The sequence below is a fragment of the Anopheles maculipalpis genome, chromosome 3RL (genome assembly GCF_943734695.1).
Source record: "Anopheles maculipalpis chromosome 3RL, idAnoMacuDA_375_x, whole genome shotgun sequence".
NCBI lineage: Eukaryota > Metazoa > Arthropoda > Insecta > Diptera > Culicidae > Anopheles > Anopheles maculipalpis.
Genome location: NC_064872.1, coordinates 49,378,658 through 49,405,992, shown reverse-complemented (window position 1 = coordinate 49,405,992; position 27,335 = coordinate 49,378,658). Strand labels below are relative to the sequence as shown.

Here is a 27,335-nt window from a genome sequence, read left to right as displayed (position 1 = left end):
TAATCTTATCGTCAGTATTTTATTCCCTCTATCAACATTACTTTTGCCACAGTATCTATCATCGTTGCATACCAATCTCTGTCGATGAATGATTGGACATCAGTTTCCACGAAGCAACGCCCAGACGCACAGTTAGTTCGATCGGTGCACCTTGAAGTGAAGTGTCCACTGCAGCAATGTCTCAACTTCCCGTATTTAATCCGGTAGGTGTTGGGCCGGCCCAGCCAAAATTGTGTGTGTTTTTTTACTGTCGACTTATTCATTTTTTTTTTTTTTTGTCAAATTTACAGCCAACTCCTTTCCTTGCCCATCTGCCAGCAGGGCTTGGAATCTATAGGAAAATTACCATTCGTGGCAAAATGACTCATGACCAGTAAGTGCAACGAAACATTTACGAGACGATTGCCGATGTTTCGTTCAGTATGCTCATCGTCCAACGTTTGATTCTAGGTTCAACATCAACCTGCAGACCGGCCCTAACACTAACCCGCGCGACGATACGGCACTGCATATTAGCATTCGACCACGCGACGGCGTCATCATCCGCAATTCCATCCAGTTCCGCAGCTGGGGCATCGAGGAACGCTTTGGCGGATGTCCGGTGCAGAAGAAGTCTTACTTTGACGTGACCATTACGGTGAAACCGGACGGCTTTGGCATCGCGGTTAACGGAGCACACTATTGTGACTTTAACCATCGTCTACCGTACGCCTCGATCCGTTTCATCCATATTGGCGAAGGTGCAAACATCGATGCCATTACGTCCGAGTAACCGAGGAGGACCGTCGCTTACATGCTCCATACCAAACTAGGGCTTAAGGTTGTGCAGCCAAATAAACCATGTCACTCTCGCCTAATACTACTAATCTTGGCTAAGGTCTTGTAATGGTCCCTTTGGTAAAGCCAGGGGACACATTTATCCGTTTATGTTGAGGTTTGTCTTATCGATACCGGATGCCTTCCACTTATGGCGGGCCTGAGGTTACACCTACTTTTTATCACGATAACAGATTTTATTTCCTTCGTTCGGTTGCTTCGCTATGATCGAAATACGTGCTTATTAGTACCGTAGAATTACAAAAGCCACACGGTTATTATGTTCTTTCGTGTATTAGCATAAAACTTTACGTAGCACGGAAGGTGTCTTCTTAATTATAAACAAGTTAAATTATTATATTTTTTGTTTGTTTTTGTCGGCACTTCACTCTGTTATGATCGCATCGATCTGTGCCCCGACACCGGTGTGTATGAATCGTACCGAGGCGTACGGTAGCCTATGGTTAAAGTCACAGAAATGGCACCCATTCACGGCAATCCCGTAGCTGTCCGGTTTCACTGTAATGCTGACGTCGAAGTACGACTTCTTCTGCACCGGACATCCACCGAACCTTTCCTCAACGCCCCAGCTTCGGAATTGGTAGGTGTTGCGCACTATCAAACCTTCCCGCGGTCGAATGCTTATATGTAAAGCCGCATCATCTCTCGGGTCTACGTTAGGGCCACACTGCAGGTTTATGTTGAACCTAGAGCAAAACTTGGCTTGTTACATAGTTTTTGTGAAATTTTCGTAAAACGGACGTCATACATGTCGTGAGTCATTCTTCCACGGATTGTGATCTTTCTGTACAGTCCCAATCCAGCTGGTAGTATACCCAGAAATGGTGATGGCTAAAAGTATTAAACAAAACAGAGCATTAAATTTTGCAAGTTTGCCAGCAGGTACGGAAAGAACGGAAAGGAAGAATTCTTACCGGATTGTAAACGGGTAGCTGTGCCATGGTTGCCGATATGTGTGGGTATGCCACCCCCTCGAATGCACGACGCGATACTGCCCGACACTAGATTCACCTAGCGCTTGATAAATTGGAATCGGTTAGATGCATTGCAAAGGCACACTGCTGGTTCGGTTTTGGACTAACCTTATCGCACACCGTTCACTGAATCATTCCCGATTACTTCAAAGATAGTGGACGTTTGATAACAAATTCGAACCCTTTTTGACACAATTGATGGCGGAAGACTGCATTCGTGCTCTTTGTTGTATGTTTTACTTTGTTCTCTTAGCACGAGTCATTCTTATTGTATTTTAAATATAAGTTTGTACATTGTACGTGAAAATGTCGCACAGTTGCGTTAGTAAAAAAAATCCGCAAAAAATAAACAAGATAAATACGTTACAACAGCAACGATAACGAAAATCCTTGCAACAGATATCGATGAGATAAATGTTTAGGAGCGAATAAAAAATTCGGTGCAGTTGTCTTTGGCAGTCTACGAAGTAAAAGTTTATTTCTAGCGTGAAGTGAGCAAAGAAACAACCATCATGGCACTAATGCTTCCATTATTCAATCCGGTAAGTGGCCCACCATCTATTGAGCATAGTTTTTTTTTCGTCACACACACTCCCATTCCACCCGTCGGTTTTTGCAGGAGATTCCCTGCCTCGGAGCCATCCTTGGTGGTTTACCACCGGGAAAGAAACTCATCATCCAGGGCACACTAACGGGCGACAGGTGAGTGTTAGCTGGCAACAATCCGCCAATGCTAAATGGGTCTCACCTTACAATTGTTCTCATCTCATCGCAACAGATTCAACATTAACCTTCAGTACGGTCCAGAAGTTGATCCACGTGATGATACAGCGCTACACCTAAGCATTCGACCGGGTGAGGGAAGGGTCGTACGGAACACGTACGCCAGCCAGTGCTGGCAGGACGAGGAACGTTCCGGCGGGTGTCCCATTAGCGTGGGCGTTCCTTTTACGCTGGAAATCAGGGTAAAGGAAACACATTACTCGATTCGATTCAATGACGAAAAGTTCTGCTCGTTTAGCCACCGGATGCCGTGCGAAATGGTTAACTTTGTGCATCTTGGAACTGGGGCTAGTATCGATTCAGTGTTGGAAACGTTTTAAACAAAACACTAAGTAAGCAGTAACGGAATAGTTATGTAAAAAAAACATAGAAATACAAAAAAACTCTATCGTAGATTATTATCTTACTGAGTCTCGTCATCTTTGAAGCTACTACTTCGTCAGGTGATACGAGCATAATCTTTTTTGTTTTATTATTCTTATTGCTGTTTATAGGACTTTCGTGGTCTACACAAATATCTCTAGTCTTCTTAACTTTTATACAAACATGAACCAGTAATCCGAACAACGGTGCGCGAGATGCTGTTGAAATACTGATGGAGACATATTAAAATCACAATTACCGAGGACATCATGTAGCTCACGACACATAAGATGCGAAAGATTGCGATGTCCATGACGAGTTCTAATACAAGCAACACGGAAGGGAAAGCTGGAACGCATGGTTCTACTCGGGGAATACATATTTACATTTCCAAACGTAGCTAATGGAATAGGAAAATACTTTTATATTTTTTTTTTCCTGATGTCTAAATGAGTAAAACCGAGTAAGGTATTGCTGATAAAACGGTAGTTACTCGTTGTATGGCCAGTGAAGCAAACGCAGCATATCTTATAGCATATCTTTAAGTGAAGAGCATATCTTAAAATTTTCATTGTATTGATTCTAGCCGATTGATGAACTCAACTGAAGAGGACACAATAAAAGGTAATTCCGCTCTGATATACAGCATACAATGCCACAGTTAATTATTATCAGGCACACTGGATCCTAAAACTGTTTGCATGCTTCCCATGCTGGCATTCCCGGGTCAAATGCCTCACCATCCGAATTGAGGAGACGGCACATGCAAGCAATCAACGCTCACGCAAGCCATGGGGCAAGGTCCGTGAGGCGCTCAGTCACGGAGAGCTTTGATAGTGAGACCATAGTCCAGGCTGCAATCACAGCAGCGGAAGACGAAGCTCGTAGCTCTACGTTGAACGGAGCCTCGTCAAGGATCGGGTCGAGGATTTGGCCTCCCTAGACTTTGCTCGCATACTCTATCAGCAATCGAAGCAGGGAGCGAATTGGTGCAGAGTGTTTTATGGAACTCTTATGTTCGTCTATCATCCAGTTGGATCCCTAGATCGTGATGTGCGTACAACCGAATTGTTCCCTGGGATGTAGTTATTCAGTGCATGGTTTCGTGGTCTGTTGAAAGTTATTGCTAGATAGTTGTTAGGACACATCTGGAAGCAATCATGGCTACACCTGTCAAAAAAACATAGTCAGCATACGACAGGAGCTAGCAAGCACGTGACAGCCCTGCCCCAGTTTGCATCAAAATACTTTATGGGGGTCATCTGCTGACCGTCCGCTGTCCCGGTTGGAATCCGTCCAGCGCAAACTCACCCGATTCGCTCTACGCTCTACGAGGGTGGAGGTGAACTACGCTTCACCTCCACCCTCGGGACTCCTGAACAACCTGAATTTGTTGCGGGACTTCTGGACAACCACGCAAGATCGATGCTCGATGTAGAGGATCACCGTACCCAATTTGACGCGCTGATCCGTTTTTATGTTTGTGCCGTGAATTTAACGTTGTTTGTGACCGTCACCAACCGGACATGTCGCGTGCCATGTTTTAAACTGTATTCCCCGTGTGCTCCCTACTTTATGTTAATTTCGATCGCGTTGAAATTCATGTATTATGCACTTGTTTTTTTTTTGTCCCGCTTCAAAACGACCTCACGCGTTGCATTGAATTTAGTAAAACAAATATATACAAATTTTCTACCATGGGGAATCCTCGAGGTGCTGGCAAATGCGTAAGACTGATTGGTCCGACAATCCGCCGCCTGATGTCGATCAAAGCGTTTCTTACAAGGTTAATATCGAGAAATTGGAGGATAGAAAACGAAATGTGTAATAGTACTAGAAATTTTGGCAGTTCTTCTTTTCCAGAGGTTCCAGAACTTCTTTGGTTTTGTATGTAGCATGCTCTTAGTCCAGTGAATATATCATTGATACATATATCGGATACAATTACGGTATGCGTCTAACGCTGACGGATAATGTCATGTCAGAAGCAGAAGTGTTTGCTTCTTTACCTCTTAAGGTGATTTAACGTGGAACCATTCGACCAGCCGAGTCCAGATGTAGGTATGCATTCGGTTTTGTGATAAGAATCATACAGTTCAGTTTATCGCTACAAAGAATTAACGCACACCCACATACAACTTAGTTTGTGTATATATTGACGCAAATGGTTGAAAAGTGGTACATACGGTTTACAAGAATAGTTTGAGAAAAGCTATACGTACTTGGTCGCTTTTTGGACCAAAAACTCTATATGTTTTCAAAGAAACATACACCGCTATTCGTCGTAATGTATGAGTGATTTTTTCGTATCCCCCCGAAACCACCCTCCAAATCAAAAGCTTTACCTACCACCTTCGCTTTAGCTTCAAAATTTAGTAAGCACCAACGATACTGTACATCTTCTCTTCTGTCTCTTCCCTAGAGCATAGAGTGGCATAGAACACTACTGCTGTCATGCGTTGTTGTGCGGCTTTGGACGTAAATGGTAAATTCCGTTGTAGGAAGATTGTGCATGATTGTGGTAAAAAATATGTTTGAAACGATTTACCTCGTTCCGATCAGTCCTTATCGCGTTGCTTTCTATTGTGCTGGATTACAAAGGCTGTTTTTATATTCCTGAATGAATATCACACTGTGCATCATCTTACACGCTGCTCTAGCATTTCACTGCCCAGCTTCTAATATAGCCTTGGCAAAACCGTTACTCAAAAACTTTTGAAATCCGTATAGTATATTCGTTGAAGAATGTATCGCATAAAACTTGTGCATGCATCGTGTCACTGTTAGCTTGTAATAATTTTTTTTCCTCCTGTTAAATGCAACGTTTCATATGAATGGAATGTGTTTGCGTGTTTTGTAATATTGTCATTCGTTAGGTGTCTCCGCGCAATTTTAAAACCGTCAACAGTATTTGCGTTCCAAATGATATGGATTTCTTACATAAAATTATAGGAACCTACCACAACAACAAAAAATCGATGGTATTTGCCACTTCTTATTCCTTCAACTTATGCTTTAAAATCAATTATATACAACTGTAACAAATATTGTACAACTAGCCCGAACAATCAGTGCTTTAAAAAAACCATATACAGAATATGTTCCCAAATCATTCGAAACTCGCACAGAAATAGAAGAACCTGTCTTACGGGTTATTGTTGGATAGCTTAGGAGTACAGAATTTTACATCTTTTGCAGCTTTTGAGCTCAATTCGATCGATCTATTTACAGTACACCGATCTACACTTCTACCTCCTCCATCGTACGCGACAGCCTATTGCTATCGATCCGTCGGCGTTGACTCCTTCGCACTGCATCTGCCCGCCGGTACGGTTCGTTCTTCAGTCCCAGCAGAATGTCTTCCAGCGCACCGTTGTATACTTCGTCCTGCTGGAGTAGCTTCTTTTCACGCACAGCGTGAGCTTTCAATTTAAGCTCGTTGATTACTGCTTCCTGCAAGTTAGAGTACGATACAGTAACAAAGGTGTTCAGAGAACGTGCATCAGTGCTCTCGAGCTTATTTTGTCAATGGTATTTTAGGCGTTTTAGACAACCCACCGAACCAACGCTGCTCGGACAGGGTTATTGTATGTGTACAACGTGTTTTTATTTTTAGTCTTTAGTTTTTCATTAGTCTACTGTACAGTGCAACCAGTTTGCGTGCCTACGCATGCATTGTGCAAAACATACCTCAATTATTTGAAGAAATTATAGTTTGAAATAGTTAAATAGGGAAGGCAAAATTCAAATAAAACACTGTTATATCAAACAAAGCAATAAAAAGCAATGTGAAGCGATTTGCTAGATTTATTCTACCACACCGATATGCTGGTTGCGTATGTAAATCTGTGCTTCGCGTTACAATGTCCGTAAATCGTTTAGATGTTATTTGGTGCACATAATAACCAGGTAGGTGAATTAAAATAATAGAAAAAAAAGTTACAAAATAAAGCTTACCAACCATAACCATTCAATTGGAAATAATATTCTGAAAGTGTTTTAAAAATAAACCCAAGCTTACACAGCACACAACCATCGTTGCATCGTTCTACTTAATGTTTGATCAACATAATTTTATTTCCATCGTTAGGACAGGAGCACGATTTCATCGATGGATGCAGAAAGATTTACAAGATACGTATGTATGCAATAACCGCAAAAAAAAACATAATGAATGAGATGTGTAACAGCTATTTCGCTAAATATTTCTTACAAACAACTGCAGCTGCAATGGGCCATCTCGCGGGAATATTATTAGAACACTTTGGATACAAAGCATTAACGCATCACTTAAAGATGTCTTCATTTACACCGGATTGTAGTTCATAGTAATAGTTTATATCGTCGCAAGTTAGTTTCTGATTAACAAAGAAGTTGAAGTGTTTGAATGTACAAAAAACGTAAGGTCTACAAATTACTTGTACACAATTTCCTAGTATCGTTTGCTTTTTGTACACATAACACACTCAATGCCCAGAAAACGATTCAAAATCATAATGGTAAATGTACTGTACAATGATTGGGAAATATAAATCGCCCTAATAAAGCTTGCATTCTTGTTTGCTGCACTATATTTTGTCGTTCTAAAAGCCAACAACATTCGTTACGTTTTTATTTAACTACAATCATTCGGTAGCTCTTTTAATGAATGGCTTTGAAACGATCAAAAGCAAAGTACATAATGAAAATACAAACAAATGGACACCATGTATCGTTATGTAAAGGTACATAGAATTATAAATAACCGAGAAACGATAGCTATGAATTAGTAGTATTGTAGAAATTGATCGATGGTTACTTATCATTTTAGAGCAGGAAAATAGTATACATAAATAATAAAAAAAAACGTATTAGTGCACACACAAACACACCAAAATAACACACATAAACCAAGCTATGTCCTTCTTGCATGATCAAAACCCAATGACGATCCTGCCGAAGCCGAACAACCACCATTCGTTCAGCTTACAAAAGAAGTTCCCGAACCAAACACGTGTTGCAGTTCCCGGTTCATGTGGGTTAGGTTTTGCAGGAAGGCAGTGGATAATCGGATAGGGTTACCATCGGCCAAGGGGCGTACCTGTTGCTTCTTTTGATTATTGATTTTGTTGTTCCGTAGCACCACCTGTTCCTCTTCGTCTTTTTTAGCGGATGCCTGTAGAGCGGCCGCCTCTAATCGCCGTCGTTGTTCGTTTTCTTGGTCGCAGGTCTGGAAGATTTTTTCAAATAATTAAGATCCAGTTATTTAAAAAATAAAAATGCTACAAAAAAACACTTATCCGTACCTTAAATGCTCGTACGAATCGGACTAGCAATGAGAAGAATGCATTTGCATCCGCATTTCGTGATGATTCGCCAAAGTATTCGATGCATTCTTTGAATGATTCCTACAATAACAAAGATTATTTTTTTGGTTATAAAATGTTTTTCATTCATTAATAAACGAGCATCCACTGTTACCTGTGCCGTTTTACAATCGGATTTAATTTTCTTCAACTTCTCTTCCGAGTTTGCGAGAAAATCTCGCAACACGTGACTTTGCGTTCCTTTACCACGCAGATCGGCTTCCTTGCGTACCGTTTCCATGCCCTTTTCCAGCTCGTTCACGTCGGAAATGAGCATCTCGAGCGATACCTGTGCCGCCTTGTCGATACAGAACAGCTCCGTATCGAAGTTCATCAGCTCGGGGAATTTCTGCCGTATGGTGGCCACAATATAGTGCATCAGACTCATGCGCTTATCGTTGGACTTGGTGTCGAGCAGGGTGTCGAGTGACTGTAGCTTAAATCCGTAAGCAGGGCCACGTTTGCTGCTGTTCAGATAGTTGCCAAATGCCAATATCACTTCCAGCACTGCGCGGAACTTTTTCGAGGATTTGATAGAGGAGGATGCGGATATGATGGAGTAAACTTGCTGAAAATAGGGAGTCCCAGAAAGACTGTTAGCAACACGCGTCACCGTCACACGGTCGAAATATGCAAAGACCGAGCTTACCGGACTAATGAGATGCCAGCATTCGAAGAAGTTTCCGATGTAGTTCATGATCGACAATTTCGACGAGATTCGTTCGACCTTCGTTAGTTGCAGCATGAACTTATCCTCCTCGGTCAACTGGTTCAGATCTTTCTTCTCTATCACATACTCTTTGTAAAGCTTCTGCTCCTGGTCGGTAGGTGTCATCTTTTGCAGCAGTTCCACATTTTCCAGCGATAGGAGCTTGAGATCGAGATTATTGATCGCTTTGATAACGGTTTCCGCAGGCATTTCTAGCTTTCTTCGAGATATTGCTGAAAAGAAAAGAGGAAAAAATCGTTGTCAAAATTACGACACAGCTGCTCATTTACCAACGTGTCGTGTCGCACTTGCTTGCATTGTACGTACCAATGTTTCTCAATCTCGTGTGTTCGAGCAGGGAAATGTGCTCGGGTTTCTTGAACCGTTTGCTGGGGAACGCCGTCAGCCCGTCCATATCACAGTTACCGTTGGTGACAGGGCCGCCCATACCGATCTTGAACCGTTCCTCGAAATCGACAAAATCGATCTGCCGATGCAACTTCTCGTCGTCCAACTCATTGAATATCGTACCCCGTACCTGATTCGGTTTCAGCGCAACCCAGTTGAGCGTGGGCAGTTTGTATTTTGGCTGCACCTTACGTTTTATCGTCATCGCACCGTCCGTGCAGTGCAGTGCGTTGTTACCACCGTACGGTCCACCCATTGGCGGTGGCACTGGAATGAACGTGGGCGGTTTTGGTGGTGCTTTCGGTGGCTCGCCGCTTCCGTTTAACAGTCCACCTGGTGGCGCAGGTGGGCACGGTGGTGGAGGTGGCATGGGAACGTTTGCTGCCGAGGGAGGTATTGGTGGGGCGGGAGGTGGTGGTATCGGTGGTGCCTGCTGCTGACCAGCTGTGCCGCTGGCACCGGTAGGACTCAGTTCCGATAGGCCACCCTTTGCAAGGAGATTCGATACATCCGCAATGGAAGTACCTTTGGGAAGTGTTTTGGTTAGGTTTTCGAGCTCAAGAAGCATTGACTGTCTGCTTTGGGATTCTTGCTCATGCTGCTTCAGTGCTCGCTTTAGTTTCACGATTTCGTCCTCGACCACCAACTGTTTGTTGTATAAATCGTCCCGTTCGCTACGGGTTCGGCTCAGTTCGGCCTCGAGTTCACCTATCTTAAACAGAGCTTCCCGTTCAATTTCACTAGCCTGATCCAGTGCTCGTCCCAGCTCATCTTCCAGCTCGTTCACGCGTTCGAGTGCAGCCGTTTTCGTTTCACTGTCCTCCATCAGAGCAGCCACATCGAACACATTGTCGAGGTAGGCGGAAATTTGAACATGCAGTTCCTCCGATTCCGTCAGCCGGAGCTTTTCCAGATACTCGTCCAAACCGAGCGCTGTAAACTCGTACTGCAGGTGCACCCGGTAGTTCATATCCTCCACCGAGTGGACGACAATGTTCACGAACTGCATACATGCCACCATAAAATCGATGTTAAACAGCTCGTAGTTCATAAAATATTCCATCAGCGTCTGAAAGCGGCGCTGTTCCGAGCAAACTTTCTTGAAATTGTCAAAGGCGAACAGGATGATTTCGTGTCCACCCTTTACCAAGCATATCGCGGCCAGCAATTCCAACACTAGCGCCTTGGTGCGCAGTGATTTGTGGATCAAGCTGAGCGCGATGCAGTTGATCGCTTCCCGGTGCTGGATGACCATGTTGAACCCGTACTTGTTGTTCATGATGGCGCGCATGCACATGATGCACACGTGAATGTCATCTGTGGTGAGTCCCATGTTCAGTTTAGCGATGTGCCGCGAGCGCCGTTTTATACTCGGGCTGTCCAGCATGTCACCTAAACCGGGACGCATGAATCCGTTGGGTACGATTTTGTGATTTGTTTCATTGCTTCCGTACGAGCTGTTGGCGGCCGTCTCTTTCGTTGTCAGTCCTTCGTCCGATTCTGATTTCGCCTCCAGGATGCGCTGCTCGTGGCGCATCATGGCCAAGCGAAAGCTGAGATAATCTATCAACGCATCCAGGCCCTGGTTTTCGTCGTCCAGAAATTCTTTAACCCACTCGATATGATTCGTTCGCAGGGATATCTCTAGATCACGCAACACCTGTGTTGATGTCGACTCACCCACCATCTTGCGTTTCTGTGAAATGTGTAAAAGCAGTTTATGAGTATAGAGAAATTATAAATATCTGACATCGGAATCGTTCCTCCACAGTGTCGGTAAATTCCTGCGGCTAAAAAAGCATTAGTTGAAGCTGCAACAATTTTCAAAACAGCATTCCTTCGCATTTCAATAATATTCGCATCCAGTGAGCTATAAAAAGTAATGCGTGTCATTAGTACCATGAAGCCGTAAAATATTGCATGCCCTTGCACACGGGGACTTGTAGGACGAGAGAGTTCTCTCAAGCCGATCGAAGTCGATCGCGCAACGTGACAGCGATACGGCGATCGCCAATGGACACGGTTAAGCATGGTTGATTTCCCTTTTGGGGTGAGAAACGCAAATGGCATTAGTTTTGCGGGTAAGCTGATCCTCAAGTAGGCTTGGAAAGAACTGCACCCAGACGCAACACCTACGGAGGCCACGGGAAAGTCGATATCTTGCAGTAAATCAACTCTCACAGCACTGCTTTAACTGTGCTGTCAATAGTCGCATTTTCCACCGACGGAAACGATTCCAGGGCCATTTCCAGACAACCAATTGCACCAACAAATGGGAACCGATATGTAGAACTTCCGATGTCAGGGCTTTTAAATTGCAAAGCTCAAATAACACCGATGAGAAGGTGAAATCAGTAATGAAATCCTATATCAGATGTTCTTGGCTGCGTCCGCAGTTGGCGATTGTCCATTACTTACCCTGTGGCTGCGGGACGCTTTGGGATCCAGATAGGTGCGGAGCTTGGTGAGATAGTGTGCCGGAGGATCTTTGGCATGTACCATTTCCTGGAAAGGGAATAGAATGAAACGAAATAGGAAAACCATAAATGAATCATGTGCTGTTTACTCTTCTGCAGATGCCGATGTAAAGCAATACAATGTACAACTGTCGCACTATCCTTATCAACTGCGGAAAATGAGAACATTTTATTTATAAACGATATTTATAGAGCTGTCGGTCAGGCAAAGTAACAGCAGGGCTGTAGATAAACAAAAACTTGCATTTTATTTCGTAACACAAAGCGCACCGTGCAGTAAAAGTTCCACAGCATTCATGAACACCCTTAAAATGTATCTACTATTTCCATAATTTGATCAATCTTCGATGTATTATTCATCGTTCGGTTAAATACGGCTGCCTTACATCACGCCTTTGGTGATTTATCACAAAAGTGATCTCATCCTACCCAGCACCATCACCGTGTGTGTTTGCGTGTGGGCTCTTCTGGAGGCAATCGGAGTCGTACGTGTCGTCATGAAATTAACTACTAGAGAGGTCAGTCGGCCATAACACATCAGGCCAAACAAACAAATGCGAAGCAACCAACAGCGAAGCGTGTATGAATTGTGACGCATATTGATCGCACGGTTGCCCAAGAGTTATTATTATTTTAACTGCATTATCATAGTACTACGGGCTGGGCAAATCAAAGGCTGGGCTATGGCGGCTAAAGCTTTGCAACTGTGCAGCTCTGTTATCACATGATGCAACCAAAAAAAAAACATCATTAAAAATGTCCCATTAAGAAACTTTGCCATCATGTAAAACTATATTCGTGCTGTGCTTCAGCATCAATTATTACTAAATCCTTCTTATACTCTAGCACTACGCAACTACGAACCGATTGAAAACCGACGCAACAGCCGTCTCGGAACACCCCAAAAGGACCAACTGCAAATTTTTAATGCACTTGGCTTAAAGACATGCAGATCATGCCGGCAATCTTTATGGCTTAGTAGACATAGTGATACCACTTTCCACATCGGCCATCGGATGGTCCTAAGAAAGCATTAACGTATTTTCATATACGTTAGTAAATACTAGCTTCAGAACCGATTCAAAAATTAAAGCTTGATGTAGAATTTTGAAAAAAAAAAAAAATAAATAAATCCAAAACTGAGTTCAAATAGCATAGCGATAGCGTATTTGTCCTAGAAATAATGTTTACAATCATAAATGCTGACCTATCATCATATCATTGCTATTATTGTACGGAAAAAATGATTTGAAATTATGCAATACGTCAAACGACTACTTCCGGACCATTTTCTCGGCGGCAACGGTTCACGCTAGCGGAACCATGAGCGAGTTTATTGACGGATAAAATGGAATAAACAGGCAATAGAAACGTTCAAATTCCATTGCACTTCACTTGGCCATAACAAATTTCTATGTGCGTGAGTTTTTGTTTTTTTGTTGTTGTTTCTTATAGTGTTTAGAATAAATATTTACACAATGCGTTTTTAATGGTAACATATGGGATGCTTTGTGATAGAGTGATTACGGCGAAGTAGATTAGGCAGTTTGAAGCTATTTTTATTTCAGATGTCTAGAGTCTTGTTAACAAAAAATATTCTAATTTGCAAGCTATCAAAACAATGATATAATATTTATATTGTATCATACACAGTTACACATAAAACACCATACAAATACTGTTCAAACCAGATTCACTTTACTCAGGAACTGATGCAGTATTTCCACTATACTTACACAAGTAACGTGTAGCGGCTGAAGATCGAAAAGATTAATGACATAATCCTAATCCGTGAATAAGCATCGTTAAGGGCACGAGGTCAACATACAAGTTTGCGCTTGGTAAACGTCTTAAGCCATATGACCTTTTCCACTAACCTGCGATCAACTTCAACATTGATACAAAAGATCTTTAGTTTTTTTTCCCATTTAGGCCGATCGTAGAAAGTTACATCAGCAACAATCGAATCAGCAGCGACAATATGCTTCAAGATCTTAATTCTACCTTTAGTAAGCGAATGTTTCAGCTCGAATTCGTGCCGCGCATTCGAACTTGATGAACAATAATTATATTAAAACAACACTTCGAGGCGTATAAAACGATGCAGTGATGGAAATTTCGATTCGATTTTCTTTCACACCTTCGTACCGACGCTGTGTTGTGAGTTCTGCAGATGAATTGGATGGTTTCGTTTCGTCGGTTCAAGCCATCGACACTTTGAAATTAGGTATGCCGTAATCCGAAATAATTATAGACGATGCAAAGCAAGTGTACTACTGCCTTTTTTGTGTCGCAAATCGTTGTGCAGCCAAAAGGAACCGCGCAGCGTATGCGCAACGATCTGATCTGTGGCGCTATCAAAACGTTTAGAAATTGCTTCAAGTGTAAATCTTTTTTTCAATCGAACATCTACCTCATGTTTCAACATGCATTGTGAATGAACTGTGTAAAGCGTGCAATGGGTGAGTCCATCGAAGGGAACATTACAACCAATTTGCTTTCGATATTGCAACAGATATTGCATAAAAGACACATCGCAGTCAAGCTTAGCATAACAGGTTGGCTGATAAGTCCACGGTCTAACAAAGAAAAACACATTTTTTTGTCAAAATTCGTTTTTATTATTCAACATAGTTCCCTTCAAGAGCGATACAACGATTATAACGACCATCCAATTTTTTGATACCATTTTGGTAGTACTCCTTCGGTTTTGCCTCAAAATAGGCCTCAGTTTCGACGACCACCTCTTCATTGCAGCCTAATTTTTTCCCTGCGAGCATCCTTTTGAGGTCTGAGAACAAGAAAAAGTCGCTGGGGGCCAGATCTGGAGAATACGGTGGGTGGGGAAGCATAATATCCATTTAATACTAGCGGCGCCATCTATGTGTCAGACCGGGGACTTATCAGCTAACCTGTTAATGTTGACGATTGAGTCTAGAAATGCTGGACGGTCTACTTGGTACAAATTTAAGGTATGTTTCAATGGTATGTAAAAAAAAAAAGAACGATCTCCTTGAGCATGAAATTAGCGACGATGTATTTGATCTCTTTATCAAATTAACGACAGTTTGTCACATTCTTCACATTTCCGATTTGTGCTGGATACTAAAAAGCGATCGTTTAACACCTCCAAGGCTACGTTTACAACCACCAAATCTAAATGCGTCTAACGAAATATAAACGAAGCATTAAAGCACCACGAATGGAGTACAATGATCATTAGCTTTCAAATGTGGAGGATATTATTGCACACAGATTCATATGGCCGTGAATTAGCCTCAGGTTATAAATTTGATTTTTTCTACACTATCAAGGGCATGAGATATTTAAAAAATAAACTCCATGTTGGGCTTACTGTTCAGCTGTAAATTGACAACTTTATTATTTCAACAACGCACATGTGTAATGGTGCCTCCATACATGCATAAATGGAAACTACAAATCTATTATTCCAACACGTATCAAAACACTCAGCATTTCATTCCTCATTCTTATCATATCAATCGATTATCTGACAGGGAATTTCTTTCGACGCATCGCACTTGATAAATCCGATAGGACAATGTGGAAACAGCTTTGAGAACACATTCCATCGATGATGTCATACGACACCTTTAAGACGCACCACTCGGAACACAATGCTGGGAATGCAAAGCATTTTTCCTGTTTTTTTTTTCAATCGATTAAAAACCTTCAACCGGCACCGTTGTATCGTGCGCTGTGCCTTTTCGGACCGTCCTCATAATTCATGGACAGCTTTTGTCCTGTTGAACGGAACTGGTGTTCATGTAATTGTACAATAAATCTTCACATGACACTCACGCAAAGCATTCATTCTCGAGCAACGCTGCTCGAGCTAGTACATCATTAGTTACTGCAAACTACGGTGCATAACTATACATAATGCACTTACACCACAATGGTGCAATTATAATACTTTCTCATGGCACCATCGGTCATCAGAACGGCGCGCTAGAACCCATATATCCCCCCTATAAACGTATGCAAATTGCATTCATCACTTTGTCAGTCGTTAATCGAAAGCTCTATTCTTATCCCAACTTACCTGATCGCATATAATGTCCCACTTTTTTTCGTTGTCATAATTTTTCAGCAGCTTCGCTTTGTCCGGAGGAAGATCCATGGATGCCTGTAAGCAATTGTGAGAAAAAGTAATACATTGATTAGGGGAATGTGTAAACGATAAGCATTCTAAAAACAGTTGTATGCTAAATGCGTCTAAAAAGCACAGAAAATCCTTATGCACAGTTGTTAAAAGTGACAATTTCACACAATACTAGCGGAAACTTAATCCATTGCTTCTTGTAATGGTTTTTTTTCCTTCAAAAAAATCAAAGCAATAAAACATGTCAATTAATAGTTCACCATGCATTTGCATTTCTGCTTCTATTCCTTTCACGTTGCACTTTCTTAAACGTTTACCGCCCCTAAGAGACCTGAACTGGCACAGAGCGCCTCCATACATGAAGGTTAATGAGCGTAAAATGTATGTAGTGGGCATACAGCCGATGGATCCATCTACAAATTGCTTTTACTTTCGTACAGCAGCAGTCCGACGGGCGAAGGCATAGGCACAAAAGCAACAACCAAAAAAAAAAGAAAAGAGAAGCAATCGCAAACAGCATAACGCCACATTCCGGTAACGACCGACCTACAGACAAAATCAGGTCGCGAAACTGCGAAGGTTTGTTATTTTTGCTTCACAAGGAAAAGGCAGCAGACGGACGGACAGCGGTGGTGCACAATAAAACTCCATACTTAGTTCAAGTTGGCGTTTCGAATCGTCTCGTACGGGCCCCGGCAATAGACAAACCGAAGGACAGTCCCTAAGGCAGCTTAGCTGAATAGCTAAAGGAGCGAAGCACCGTAAACCCGCTTGGAAGCACGTTGATTAATGGGCGACACATGCGCGCCTGACTATATGAACCTTATGTTTACTCGGATTCTCGGACACAATGGAAGTTGCAGGCCCGGGAGCGTAACATTTGCAATTTTTTTTCCCCCCATTTTGCGGATGGGTGATGACGATTTTGTTTGATCCTTTACCGTTGCGTCAGCGTCAGTGACTCATGGCACGAAGGGTAGAAATCGAGGAAAAGGAAGACTTTTATTCGAAATACGTGCGATGCGAATGGTTAAGTAAAAAAATATTGTTTTGAAGCAAAACAGCAAGTATTACAAATTTTATTTCACATTTAATCCAATGTACGAGCGATAGCAATTTGGTCAGCCATTAATATAAAACTAAATATTGTGCGCTAAAATATAAATACGAACTTCTTGGTCATGCCGACCATCGAATACCACGTAGTTGGATAGTAACTACAGTCCGCAAGGGAATTGAAACCCAGGTTCTGCTGTGTGAAGACCAACACCGTTGTCGGCATTACCACCAACCCGCTCTTCGTTAAACTTTACTTTTTTATTAAATTTTCTCTTTTTCTAGTCGCTTCGCATCTCATTCAGTACCGACATTTTGTGAATGAACAGGAAATCTGTGTCACATCGATTGACTGGGTCCTTTGACCGTGTGTGTGTGTCCCTGCAGTTTATTTGCATTTATTTGTTTATTTTCGTCTGGCAAAGATGTTTGCCGGTTGTCTTTTTCATACTTCCTCAATCAAAAATCCTTTTTCAGCAGTCATTCCTTTCGGTCATTTGATATGATGACTTCATTCACTGTTCCGAGGTAGAATGGTAAAGATGTGAAAATAAACAAATAGCATACATACTAAGGACACATTTGCGACTATTTAAAGAACGTTTCTCTAATATCACAAGCGGTGCTCGAAACCGTGGATGAAAAAAAGCTTTTTCGATATTAAAATTTACAACATCCATGCATCTGCTATTTACGTGTGTGTGCTAAGAAACTTCTTTCTTATAGCGATAAAAAACTGTGCAACACGAGTGTGGCCACCCTAGCCGGCCCGGTTCGGCGGCAGGGCGCATCGACGACTTTTGCGCTCGACTACTTTTCGCTTCTTGTCCCCGCTGGAACCGGTATTCAAATAAACTATTTCGTAATTAACTCAATTCTACAGATACACATAAAAACTCCCACTCGCAGACCAGGTTCGTGGGCTTCGTTCACTTCAGGCAAACACGACAGTAAAGAAAGTTGATCTCGCAGCAGCAGCACAGTTGTATGTAGGAGGTGCAACAGATCACAGCCAAAGCTCCCTGACTAGCTAAGAGCTTTGTTCCAGTTTCGTATGTCACGATCAATCAAATGCTAGAATCAAGTGTTCGATTAAATTAACTATTTAAACAACGGTGGCAATTCTTCGGGTTTTTTTTTTTGTAAACAGTCAATAACAACAAATTTAACTTGGCAACTTGTTCTTCTTCTTCGTTTACTGACCTTTAAGGTCATGCAGGCCATCGAAATTGCTTTTTAGACTGCCGATACCACGTAGTTGGTTAGTCAGTCCTCACTACGGATGGGATTTGAACCCCGGTCCTGCCGTTTGAAGACCGGCGGCGCTGTCGCCTACACCACCGGGCCGCCCCTTAGCTTAGCAACTAAAAGCTACAAATAGAATTTTCTGTTTTTCTTTTTGTGGCAACACATACCTCACATTGGACATAAATTTTACTGCGTTTTGTTATCACTTTGAACAAATAATACGATTTCAGTCCTCTAGTAACACTTGATACGTTTTATAGCACTGATAACGTATTAGATCCGGGTGCAATTTGAATGATGAAAACAAAAAATACTGAAGCACAGGCTCTAATGATTCTTTTTTGAGAATTCAAACCAGTTCTAATAAAACACACACATTTTATAGCTTCACTTTAACGCATAGTTTTACTTGTGGCGTTGTCATAGCTGTGGCTTCCATTAATTTTGATTGCCAATAAATTTCAGATCCCTATCGAGATCCATGCATCGCATTGCCGGTTTTTCAACACCAGTGGCATACAAGGGAAACATTCAATTTGTGCCTTCAATCTAAGCTTCATTGTGTTCGGTAAAACTTCGACCGAAAAAAGTATAACTTTACACACATTTCTCTATTAAATTAAAAAAGAACAACTTGGAATGAACCATTTAAGCGGATGGCGTTGATGTTGTTGTTGTTGTGTGGTTATTTCTGGAACGATGCCTCTTCCTTCAACCGGTTCCGCTGGATGCAATCCCGTCCCCGAATCCAGTCCAAAGACACACTTGCGGCAAGCAAACGGAGTGATTAATTGTGCGCTGCACGCATCGGGTGCGCTGCTGCTGGTAGAGTTATGGTTATATCAGACTTTCTTTCGGTTTAGACTAAAATCACAAATGCCGGGCTTTTTTTTTGACTGGCTTCGAGTAAGGCAGCAGCCGCTAGTGCCCTTTTCCACGTGCGGCCTTTAACGATCTACGGAGATCGTCTTATGGTTGAGTGCTTCCCCGCCGAGGCACTTAAACGTTCCCGGTTCACGATGAATAGAATGTACCGCAAAAGCCAGCTGTGCATTAACATTTCACTGATAATCTTTGACATTACGGTACTGTACGTAAGAGGGCATTCGTTTTGTTGACAAAGCTACATACACCACATCATGTACGTTCAACTGCAGAACGACAGAAGATGTTCTCGCTTATTTCCGCCATTTCTTCTTGATAGACCGCAAATATGGCTACACCCAGCGATAAGCATCAAGCCGAAGTAGTATTCTGTTCTGGTTCAATCAGCGCCAACCAACACTCGAACACTGTCTGAAACGCTGCTTATCTTGTTTGGTAGCCACCCAAACTCTGGTCCCAATCCATGGGAAGGAAAGTGTCGATAGTCTCTTTGCACGAAGTATGGCTATGCCCTTCCAAAAGCACAACTCACTCATCTCAAACAACGCGCTTGTCATGCGGGTGCGTTTCGGTACTAGTACGGGTCCGAAACAGATGAAAGGAACGGTTTCTTCGTGGCTGAATCATCGTACACAAATGGGTCACGATGGTATTTGTGTTCGTTATTATTAAAGCTTCTGGAGGTACGATCGTATGTGTGAATTTCTAGACGATAGACTTCAAAATGAACTGGGCGCCTGGTGAACGAAGAATATTGGTAAGAATCAGCAAGTGAACTGCACAAATCGATATTTTTATAAATAATTTACTACTTCAATCCGTGATGTACTACACCGACCATACTTATGCAGAAGGTCTTGTTGGGTAACGTGTTTCATCAATACAAAAAGGAAAGTGTGATGCTAGCGTGAAGCTTGTTACTCACGCGATAGTTCTTGCAGTGTTTATTTTTCCACAGTAAAACACAAAACAAAAACTACAAACCACACCACACAATGTTTTCATGCATCGCTCGACCCATATAAAACATGTGGTACCACGCAACGACGACAGTTCAGGGTCTCGTAAATTTGATTGCCCTCTTGGTGTCGGTCATTTTCATTAAACCACATCCAACCGCACCACCATCGAGGGTGACCGAACGCGGCACCGCCATCTCGTTAGCTACCTTCCTATTCGATCAGTGGACATTTGAAGGTAATAGCCATCGTTTTCAATCAACGCCAGGCGTTGCTATGCTGCATGAATGATCCATTTGTTTGCATTTTGTTGGCCTGCATCGCCCGTTACTGTATGCTGAGGGTGGTGGTTTGATGGTTAAGGTGAAAACGGCGACGGTCTACACACGACAAGACAAGAAGGGGTTCAAATCCTATCCGGACCGTTCCACCGGCTATCCAACTACGTGGTTACAGGGCCAATACAGGGTTTCCGAGGGGATTTAGACATGTGCGAAACATTTCTGGACGATGATCAAGATGAAGTGGACAACACTTCCGTCATCGTTCCAGGACGATGGTCTATTAGAACTGGGCAGTCATATTTGAGATGGTTGGTGAAACGTTAGCAAGCGTTTCGGGATACCGTTTGGCAAATAACTCGCCCACTTGGCAACAAATCGTCCACATGTTCCTGTTTGCGGACGACATGGCCATCGTGACGAAGGGTAGGACACCTGCAAAGTTGAAGAACAGCGCCCAACGTTCACTGTCCATAATCCAACAGTACGCTACCGACTGGAAAATTAAAATCAACCACGCCAAGACTCAGGCGATGATCATCCCTCATCGTCTGACAAACCGGCTCATCAACCCACAAACACACAACATCACCATAGACAGCATCCGGTTGCCGTGGAGATCCACGATCCGGTACCTCGGAGTCACTATTGACAACCGAATGCTGTTCCATCACCATACAAAACATACATCCATCCGCTTACTCATATTATTGAGGAAGTTATATCCACTCATCAATGGACGCTCCAAGCTCCATCCAGAAAACAAACAGATCGTCCTGCCCACAGCAACGAACGGCATTCCTGTGTGGCGTTCCTGTGCGAGGACAAATCTTCGAAAGGTACAAACTAGCTGCAACAGACTCCACCGACTCATCCTGGACGCTCCTCGCTGGACACGGCACCATTTGACGATATAGCAGACAACATCAGCAACCGGCTACAAGCATCAGCAGAAACCTCAACTCACCAACTGGTGCACAACCTAGTTTTTGGATGATAAGTTATTTTATAAAGTAGTTTGACTAGTTTTTGATTAGTTTGTAAGTTTGTACTAACATTAATCATGTAAATACTAACATACTTGACAATAAATACATTAATAAAAAAATCAAAATCGTCCAGAAATGCTTCGCACATGTTTAAGTTCTTCTCGGAAACCCTGCAAGAAGAAGATGTGTCGAGTTAGACTTATACACAGAAATACTTATGATACTTTGATACTTGTTCTAGAAGACATCAATAAAGCAAATAAAAGTAACGAATCAATTCAAAACATACTGAATTTTGAATGTATATTTTACAAAAATATTCTAAGGGATTTTTTTAAATAAAGGACATCGGATTGTTACAAGGAATTAGATAGTTGGATGGAATAAAATTCGAAGTACATGTTTCTCCACAATCAGCACATGGAACTGTTTTTTGTGATGTTAGAAGCAAAAATCAGTGAGCAGTGAGCACAAATCCTTGAACTCATGCTCGTACAACTTTCCAAACATGTCACGATGGTGGTCTTATGAAAACAAATCATATTTCTAGTTAAACTTACACCGAGACAGGCTTATAGCAGGGTCTTATATCAGGGTATATGTCTTTTGCTTCTTTTCCTTGGCTTAATGAGCGCCAAAATCACAAACACAGTTGTGCAATCAAATAGGAAATTAATGAAATAGAACGTACATTAAAAAAATCCAGAAATTAGACTTGTTCTGTGCTAGCAGAAACCCGTATCCAGTTTTATGACCGAAGCACAATTTGCGTGCGTCAATGGATCATATGATCCAGCACACTAGTGTGGTATTAGTACGAGCGACTAATCGTCAAAACATCAAGTCGTTCTCGTTTTCCAAAGAGTTGCAACAGTAGCTACACTTACACCAATATTGTCCAGCGGTTCGACGTGTACACACCGACTACTGCCACCGGCGGAACAAATGGCGCGAATTATTATGGTGCATGTTAGGCCTGCCCAATGCTTGGCCCACACCAATCCATGATGACGCCAGCAGTTTCGAATGAAAAGTAAAACTCAAAGCACCCACAGTATGTGCAGTTGTTGCAGAAACGCATCAATAGGAGGGAAACAAACGAAACGAATCGGTACAGCGCTCGACGATTCTATACTACGCCAAACGATCAAAAATATGGCGATATTCGTCGACCGTCAACCAACTCTGTGTGAAAAGATGCTTCTCACTTCTATGAATGCTTACAGCAAAATCAAAATACAAAATCCTATTACAAAGCCTCCCTCCCCCATTCAAAAGCAACAACGGCAGTGCAATACAGCTTATGATCATTTCAGATGAATCCGAATCTGATGCAGAACAACATGAACAGCTCCACTGTTCAAGCGACGGCAAATAAACGTGCCTTGCGTTCCTCCAGTCCAGCAGCTGTGGGAATGTCATCGGTGCATATGGTTTGGTTCCGGAAGCCTGAAATAAAAAAAAACGCAATGTGCTTTTAAGATGCATCTTTCGCCGGAAATTATGTTTCTTCCTCTGGGTGTGTTTGCACCACGTCTCATTTGCCAGAAGCGAGTGAGCATTTAAGCTGGAGTCAAAAACAAAAAAGGGAAATGAAAAAGAGGATCAGAAACCTCCACCTAAGCGAGCTCGTAATGATGAGTCAATATTGATGCAGTTCTCATCTTGCCCATCCGTGCACCCTTCCTGTAATCTCCGTCGACACGGATGACATCGTTTTGCTTCAGAAAAGGCCCTAACATGTCTACGTTGACATCCTCCATACAAATTTGAACACACAACAAAAGCGCGTTTAGCTTCTCTCGCTCAAGGCAAACTTCATCGCGACCGTTGGTGAACGGTGGTTTCGCTACATTCTCGCCACATCCGCCCCTCAGCTTCTGGACGGATGGAAGTGTTTGTGCACGCTGGAACAGCAAAACGTAAAAAAAAAAACAAGCATACACACAATCATCCACCGACCGGGCGGGCGTCTGCGCGCCGCGGAGAGGTGGTCTGGAACTGCTCAAGTGATGCTCGGCCACAGACGGGCGTTGTGTGGTGCTGCTGCTTTGAAAGAACGCTACTTATAGCCATTTACGCATTTTATCACTGTAACCTATACACGATTGACGACGATGAAGTCATTTCTCAATCGCACCCTGAGAATCCTATGAGTCAAGCTACTTGAGTGTTGGCGTCTTCCTCTTCCTTCTGATTACGTTACCCCCCCTTCTTTGCGCTCCCTTCAGAATTTGCAGGCGCACTTTACGATCAAGATAATGGGTGTGACAAAATGAGTTCATTGTAGGAGGTCATGGATAATGGCCAAATCAGACCAATCATAGCCATGAAGCCAATTGGAACGGAATGATTCACGCGCGACTCGTGATTCGTACCGAATATGCTAGAAAATTGTGTTCCTTTTGTGCCCATGTTTACCATCGTATTCTCCATGCGAGGAGGATACCCCTTTTTTCATGACTACAAAATCGGCAACAGAAAAAATATTTCTATCAGTAAACAAGCAAACGTACAGAATTCTAATTTATCGTTTTGTTTTGCAGTTTTATGATCAGGTACGAAATTGCAACCGTACCAGGCGGTTTCAGCACGTCCTGGGTATTTCCCATGGTTGCTTCTACGCGTGGTTGGTTCGCAGCAACGTGCGTGTGAAATTACTTGTTAAAGCTTGCTCACACAACCAACCATGAATGGTATCGGAATGCCCTTTGGAAGCAAAGTTAGAACGAAAACGACAAAAAGACACCCAACTGCCCATTGACTAATATTTTCATGCTACTTTATTTGCATTTTATGATACGGATTAAGGAACACGATAATGTGCCATCGCTGCGGGTCTTACGACCTTTAGAGATGATGCTGACAGTCTAGCGGTGGTTTCTTAAGGCCTGATTACCACATACAAATTGTCAAGACAAGTTGTCAATAACGGAAGATTCGAATTATGACAGCCGTTTGTGTTGTCAGTTGAAAAAAAAAACTTAACGTAAGGCAAGCTTACAAATAAACTGTCAAGAATTAGTATTCTCTAACACAAACGAAGACTCATATTTGTCAAACTGTTTTCCGTCAGCTATTCGAAACTGAAAGGCGCCAAACTCACTCGGTCCTGTGTGTGTTTCCAGTTCGTTTTCTTAAGCAGTTCCAACCAAAATGTGAGTATTTTACTTCAGAAAGGATCTTCCCGAAAAGGACGGGAAATAAAGTATCGTCGGGCATCGTGCTGCTCATTTGGTGCCATTTCTTATGAAATGTATTTGGGCGAAAACGTTTCTTCCAAAATATTTAAACACTTGTTAAATGCCACGAAGAAAGTTGCTTAAGCAATTGCTATATCTTGCTAGCTATGCTAAAATCTTTCCCGGTTCTATTTTGGGAAGTCCCCTCTACAAGAAACCGCAGGGTAGCAGCCAACATTTCTTTTGTTGGCTGCCAACATTTGTCAAACAGGGCGTGAGTCCTTTTGCACTAACAGGAGGAAACTTTGGCTTAATCTCATTAAAAATATCGAGGAAAATTTCCTTCGATACAAGAAAATTTTTCTGAAACCTGAAAAGAACAACCACGAGAACATCCAAAAGATCGATCATACTACGAAGCAGCCGACGTTGTTTAGTAAGAACTTCCGTTCTTTCATCAGCACTATTGCTATCATCGCTCAAATGATTCGAAAAATCATTTTCATATCAAAATATCAGGTAGAACACAAAATATCTTCTCCACTAGAACAGTTGTTTACACTTTTAGCTTTGTTTTTGTTGGTTTCATAACTTTGACAAGTTAATTTTGAAGATTTAACGAAAAAATAGCTTAACGAAACTTGTCTGTCATAAGAACGGTTTCATAATGCAAATTTATTTTCCGTTTGTTTTGAAGCTTGCTTGAGACTTTTCCTTTTGTACGAGATAATCAGGCCTTAAGTCAGCTTAACTTTGCCTTTGAATTGGGTGATTAAAATTATACTTCAAGTTTGGATCGAATTCAATATGCGGAAATAACTTGTGTTTATCCGAAGCGACCTCGCGACTTCGGAAGGATTCACTCACAATTGCAAACGGAAATTCACACTGACGAGCAACATTCAAATCATGTATTCCGACCACTTACCAGCACTTTCGCGAAGCGACGATCAAGTTCGCCGGCATCCGGCATCGGTTGCAGGTTTCGCGATCGTATGCTAGCCTGCCGGACGTGACAGCTCGACGTTTTCCAGGTGTCGATACCGCTGCTACCGGACGGGGAAGGAAGTATCGAGCATGGTTGCTGCTGAATGTCGGTTGACATCGAGGGATAGTTGGTCTCGACGATCACACTATCCTTGCTGAGCCGGCCATTATTGCTCTTCTCTGAACCCGCTCCATGCGATGAGACCGCAATGCTGCTGACAGCTTTTGACGATGCTAGACCCATCTTGGCCGGCGGATTGCGGTTTTACTTTTGCCAATACTTTTGCACGCAAACGTTTGCCGCTTGCAAACAGTGGCAGTGAACTATTATGAAGTATTTTTGTTGTTGTTTTGTTTCACAGAAACGTTTGTTTGGTTTACTGTAACATATTTGGCGCTCGCTGCGGCGAACCCAATAGCTGACCGTTTACCATTGATACCGCGTTGATGATGTATGAACAAACACTTGAATCACATCTTTTTATCTTCAACAAACACACTCTATAAACTTTTTACACCGGATTTTTTAAAAACATTTTTGTAGCCTTTTGTAGCCATTTCTTTTCACATCCACTTTTTCACCAAGAGGACACATTTCCTACCGGATTGAAAGTCGCCTTTAAATCACATTTCAACACAAACTAACGCTGCCACACTGTTCACTGTTGTTGAGATTCCACCGCACATTAACGACTCACAGCATTTAGAGTTCTTATTACGATACCAACCATGTTTTAGTAGCTGCGTAGGAGAGCACACCAGATAACGCACGAAACATCACCCTGAACACATTAAATCTGAACGCTGAAAGTATAAAACGAACATTTTACATTTCCCATTTAGTACAGACGGCGCGATGCATTTACACGTTCGGCTTAGGGACGCCACGGTTCCTGTTGCTGCTGCTGCTGCTGGTTTTATGGTACAACAACTAACCGTCACACCGTCACACCGAATGTCAACCAAGCACACATTCACCGTCACAACTTGATCGTTCCTAACAGCAGACAGCAAAGCCCGTTTAAAGCCCCCTACACACCATCATCATCCACGCGATCATTATTGCGCGAATCACGCCTACCGGAAGTTATTGCCATATGCGAGATGAATACACACGCATCACCACCGCGCGTACGCTTATTCCGGAATGGTACCAAAAAAAAAAAGGGGAGGGAGGGGGGTGGGGGGGGGGGGAGAAGTTTTGTTTGTACCCGGAGGAATCCAACAATAATAATATCGCGATCTTGAGGAAATTTACAACCCCGGAGAAGTGAGTGCCTGAGTGAGAAAAGGAAAATTTGAAGCGAAACAACCAAAAGAAGAAGGTTCAACTTCCGGACAAGGGCAAACGTTCAAAAACCTTCGGAACCACTCGAATGCTCGTAATGGATGTACAGCTAGCTACACACCTTTTTCGCTGCAATTAAAGGTACCATACGCACAATTGATCGTTGGTTTCGTTTAGTTGTTCTGCGTTGTGCGCGAATGAACTTATGCTTACGCTTGTACGCTGTTTTCCGGCCATTGGGAGTTTTTTTCGTCTTCCGATGTTGAAGACGATCGTATAGCTGTCATTAAAAACATGATCGTTGGTTGTGTATGTGGTCAGATGCAGATTTGATCGTTCCATTGTGTTTATTCTTTTATTAAGTATTTATAAGCTGTACAATTTTTAACTACAAACTTATTTTTATTTTATTTCCGGGCAGTAGAATATTTTCTTACT

The 27,335-nt window shown here is 42.4% G+C and overlaps 6 protein-coding genes across 6 annotated transcripts in view; 4 read left to right on the top strand and 2 right to left on the bottom strand.

The window, feature by feature from the left end:
- The window catches only part of LOC126563154 (uncharacterized), a 94,345-nt gene that overhangs the window by 30,570 nt on the left and 36,440 nt on the right, over positions 1-27,335 (top strand). The window lies entirely within an intron of this gene.
- Positions 1-27,335, top strand: part of LOC126561527 (restin homolog) — a 77,953-nt gene that overhangs the window by 22,358 nt on the left and 28,260 nt on the right. The window lies entirely within an intron of this gene.
- LOC126563237 (galectin-7-like) lies at positions 99-772 on the top strand. Its single transcript, XM_050219866.1, has 3 exons — positions 99-203; positions 291-373; positions 451-772. The coding sequence occupies exons 1-3, from the start codon at positions 177-179 to the stop codon at positions 770-772; spliced, it is 432 nt and encodes a 143-aa protein (XP_050075823.1). The 5' UTR covers positions 99-176.
- On the bottom strand, positions 1,202-1,790 carry LOC126563238 (galectin-7-like). Its single transcript, XM_050219867.1, has 3 exons — positions 1,752-1,790; positions 1,586-1,668; positions 1,202-1,523 (listed from the first exon to the last, which is right to left on the bottom strand). The coding sequence occupies exons 1-3, from the start codon at positions 1,776-1,778 to the stop codon at positions 1,202-1,204; spliced, it is 432 nt and encodes a 143-aa protein (XP_050075824.1). The 5' UTR covers positions 1,779-1,790.
- LOC126563233 (32 kDa beta-galactoside-binding lectin-like) lies at positions 2,299-2,914 on the top strand. Its single transcript, XM_050219861.1, has 3 exons — positions 2,299-2,353; positions 2,431-2,513; positions 2,590-2,914. The coding sequence occupies exons 1-3, from the start codon at positions 2,324-2,326 to the stop codon at positions 2,912-2,914; spliced, it is 438 nt and encodes a 145-aa protein (XP_050075818.1). The 5' UTR covers positions 2,299-2,323.
- LOC126561467 (formin-like protein) lies at positions 6,157-25,853 on the bottom strand. The gene is made up of 9 exons (XM_050217632.1): positions 25,551-25,853; positions 15,963-16,046; positions 11,838-11,924; positions 9,339-11,115; positions 8,952-9,244; positions 8,418-8,870; positions 8,243-8,344; positions 8,038-8,166; positions 6,157-6,410 (listed from the first exon to the last, which is right to left on the bottom strand). Exons 1-9 carry the CDS (start codon positions 25,851-25,853, stop codon positions 6,198-6,200), a joined length of 3,441 nt encoding a protein of 1,146 aa, XP_050073589.1. The 3' UTR covers positions 6,157-6,197.

Bases quoted from the DNA above. Each gene is read 5' to 3' on its own strand.
- LOC126563233 (XM_050219861.1), top strand. From the start codon at position 2,324: ATGGCACTAATGCTTCCATTATTCAATCCG. The intron at 2,354-2,430 runs GTAAGTGGCCCA...CGGTTTTTGCAG, and splicing joins TGCTTCCATTATTCAATCCG to GAGATTCCCTGCCTCGGAGC. The intron at 2,514-2,589 runs GTGAGTGTTAGC...TCATCGCAACAG, and splicing joins GGCACACTAACGGGCGACAG to ATTCAACATTAACCTTCAGT.
- LOC126563237 (XM_050219866.1), top strand. From the start codon at position 177: ATGTCTCAACTTCCCGTATTTAATCCG. The intron at 204-290 runs GTAGGTGTTGGG...TCAAATTTACAG, and splicing joins AACTTCCCGTATTTAATCCG to CCAACTCCTTTCCTTGCCCA. The intron at 374-450 runs GTAAGTGCAACG...GTTTGATTCTAG, and splicing joins GGCAAAATGACTCATGACCA to GTTCAACATCAACCTGCAGA.
- LOC126563238 (XM_050219867.1), bottom strand. From the start codon at position 1,778: ATGGCACAGCTACCCGTTTACAATCCG. The intron at 1,669-1,751 runs GTAAGAATTCTT...TAATACTTTTAG, and splicing joins AGCTACCCGTTTACAATCCG to CCATCACCATTTCTGGGTAT. The intron at 1,524-1,585 runs GTATGACGTCCG...GTTTTGCTCTAG, and splicing joins GGAAGAATGACTCACGACAT to GTTCAACATAAACCTGCAGT.
- LOC126561467 (XM_050217632.1), bottom strand. From the start codon at position 25,853: ATGGGTCTAGCATCGTCAAAAGCTGTCAGCAGCATTGCGGTCTCATCG. The intron at 11,925-15,962 runs GTAAGTTGGGAT...TTCCCTTTCCAG, and splicing joins GGGACATTATATGCGATCAG to GAAATGGTACATGCCAAAGA. The intron at 6,411-8,037 runs GTACGCCCCTTG...TCTAACTTGCAG, and splicing joins ATAATCAAAAGAAGCAACAG to GAAGCAGTAATCAACGAGCT.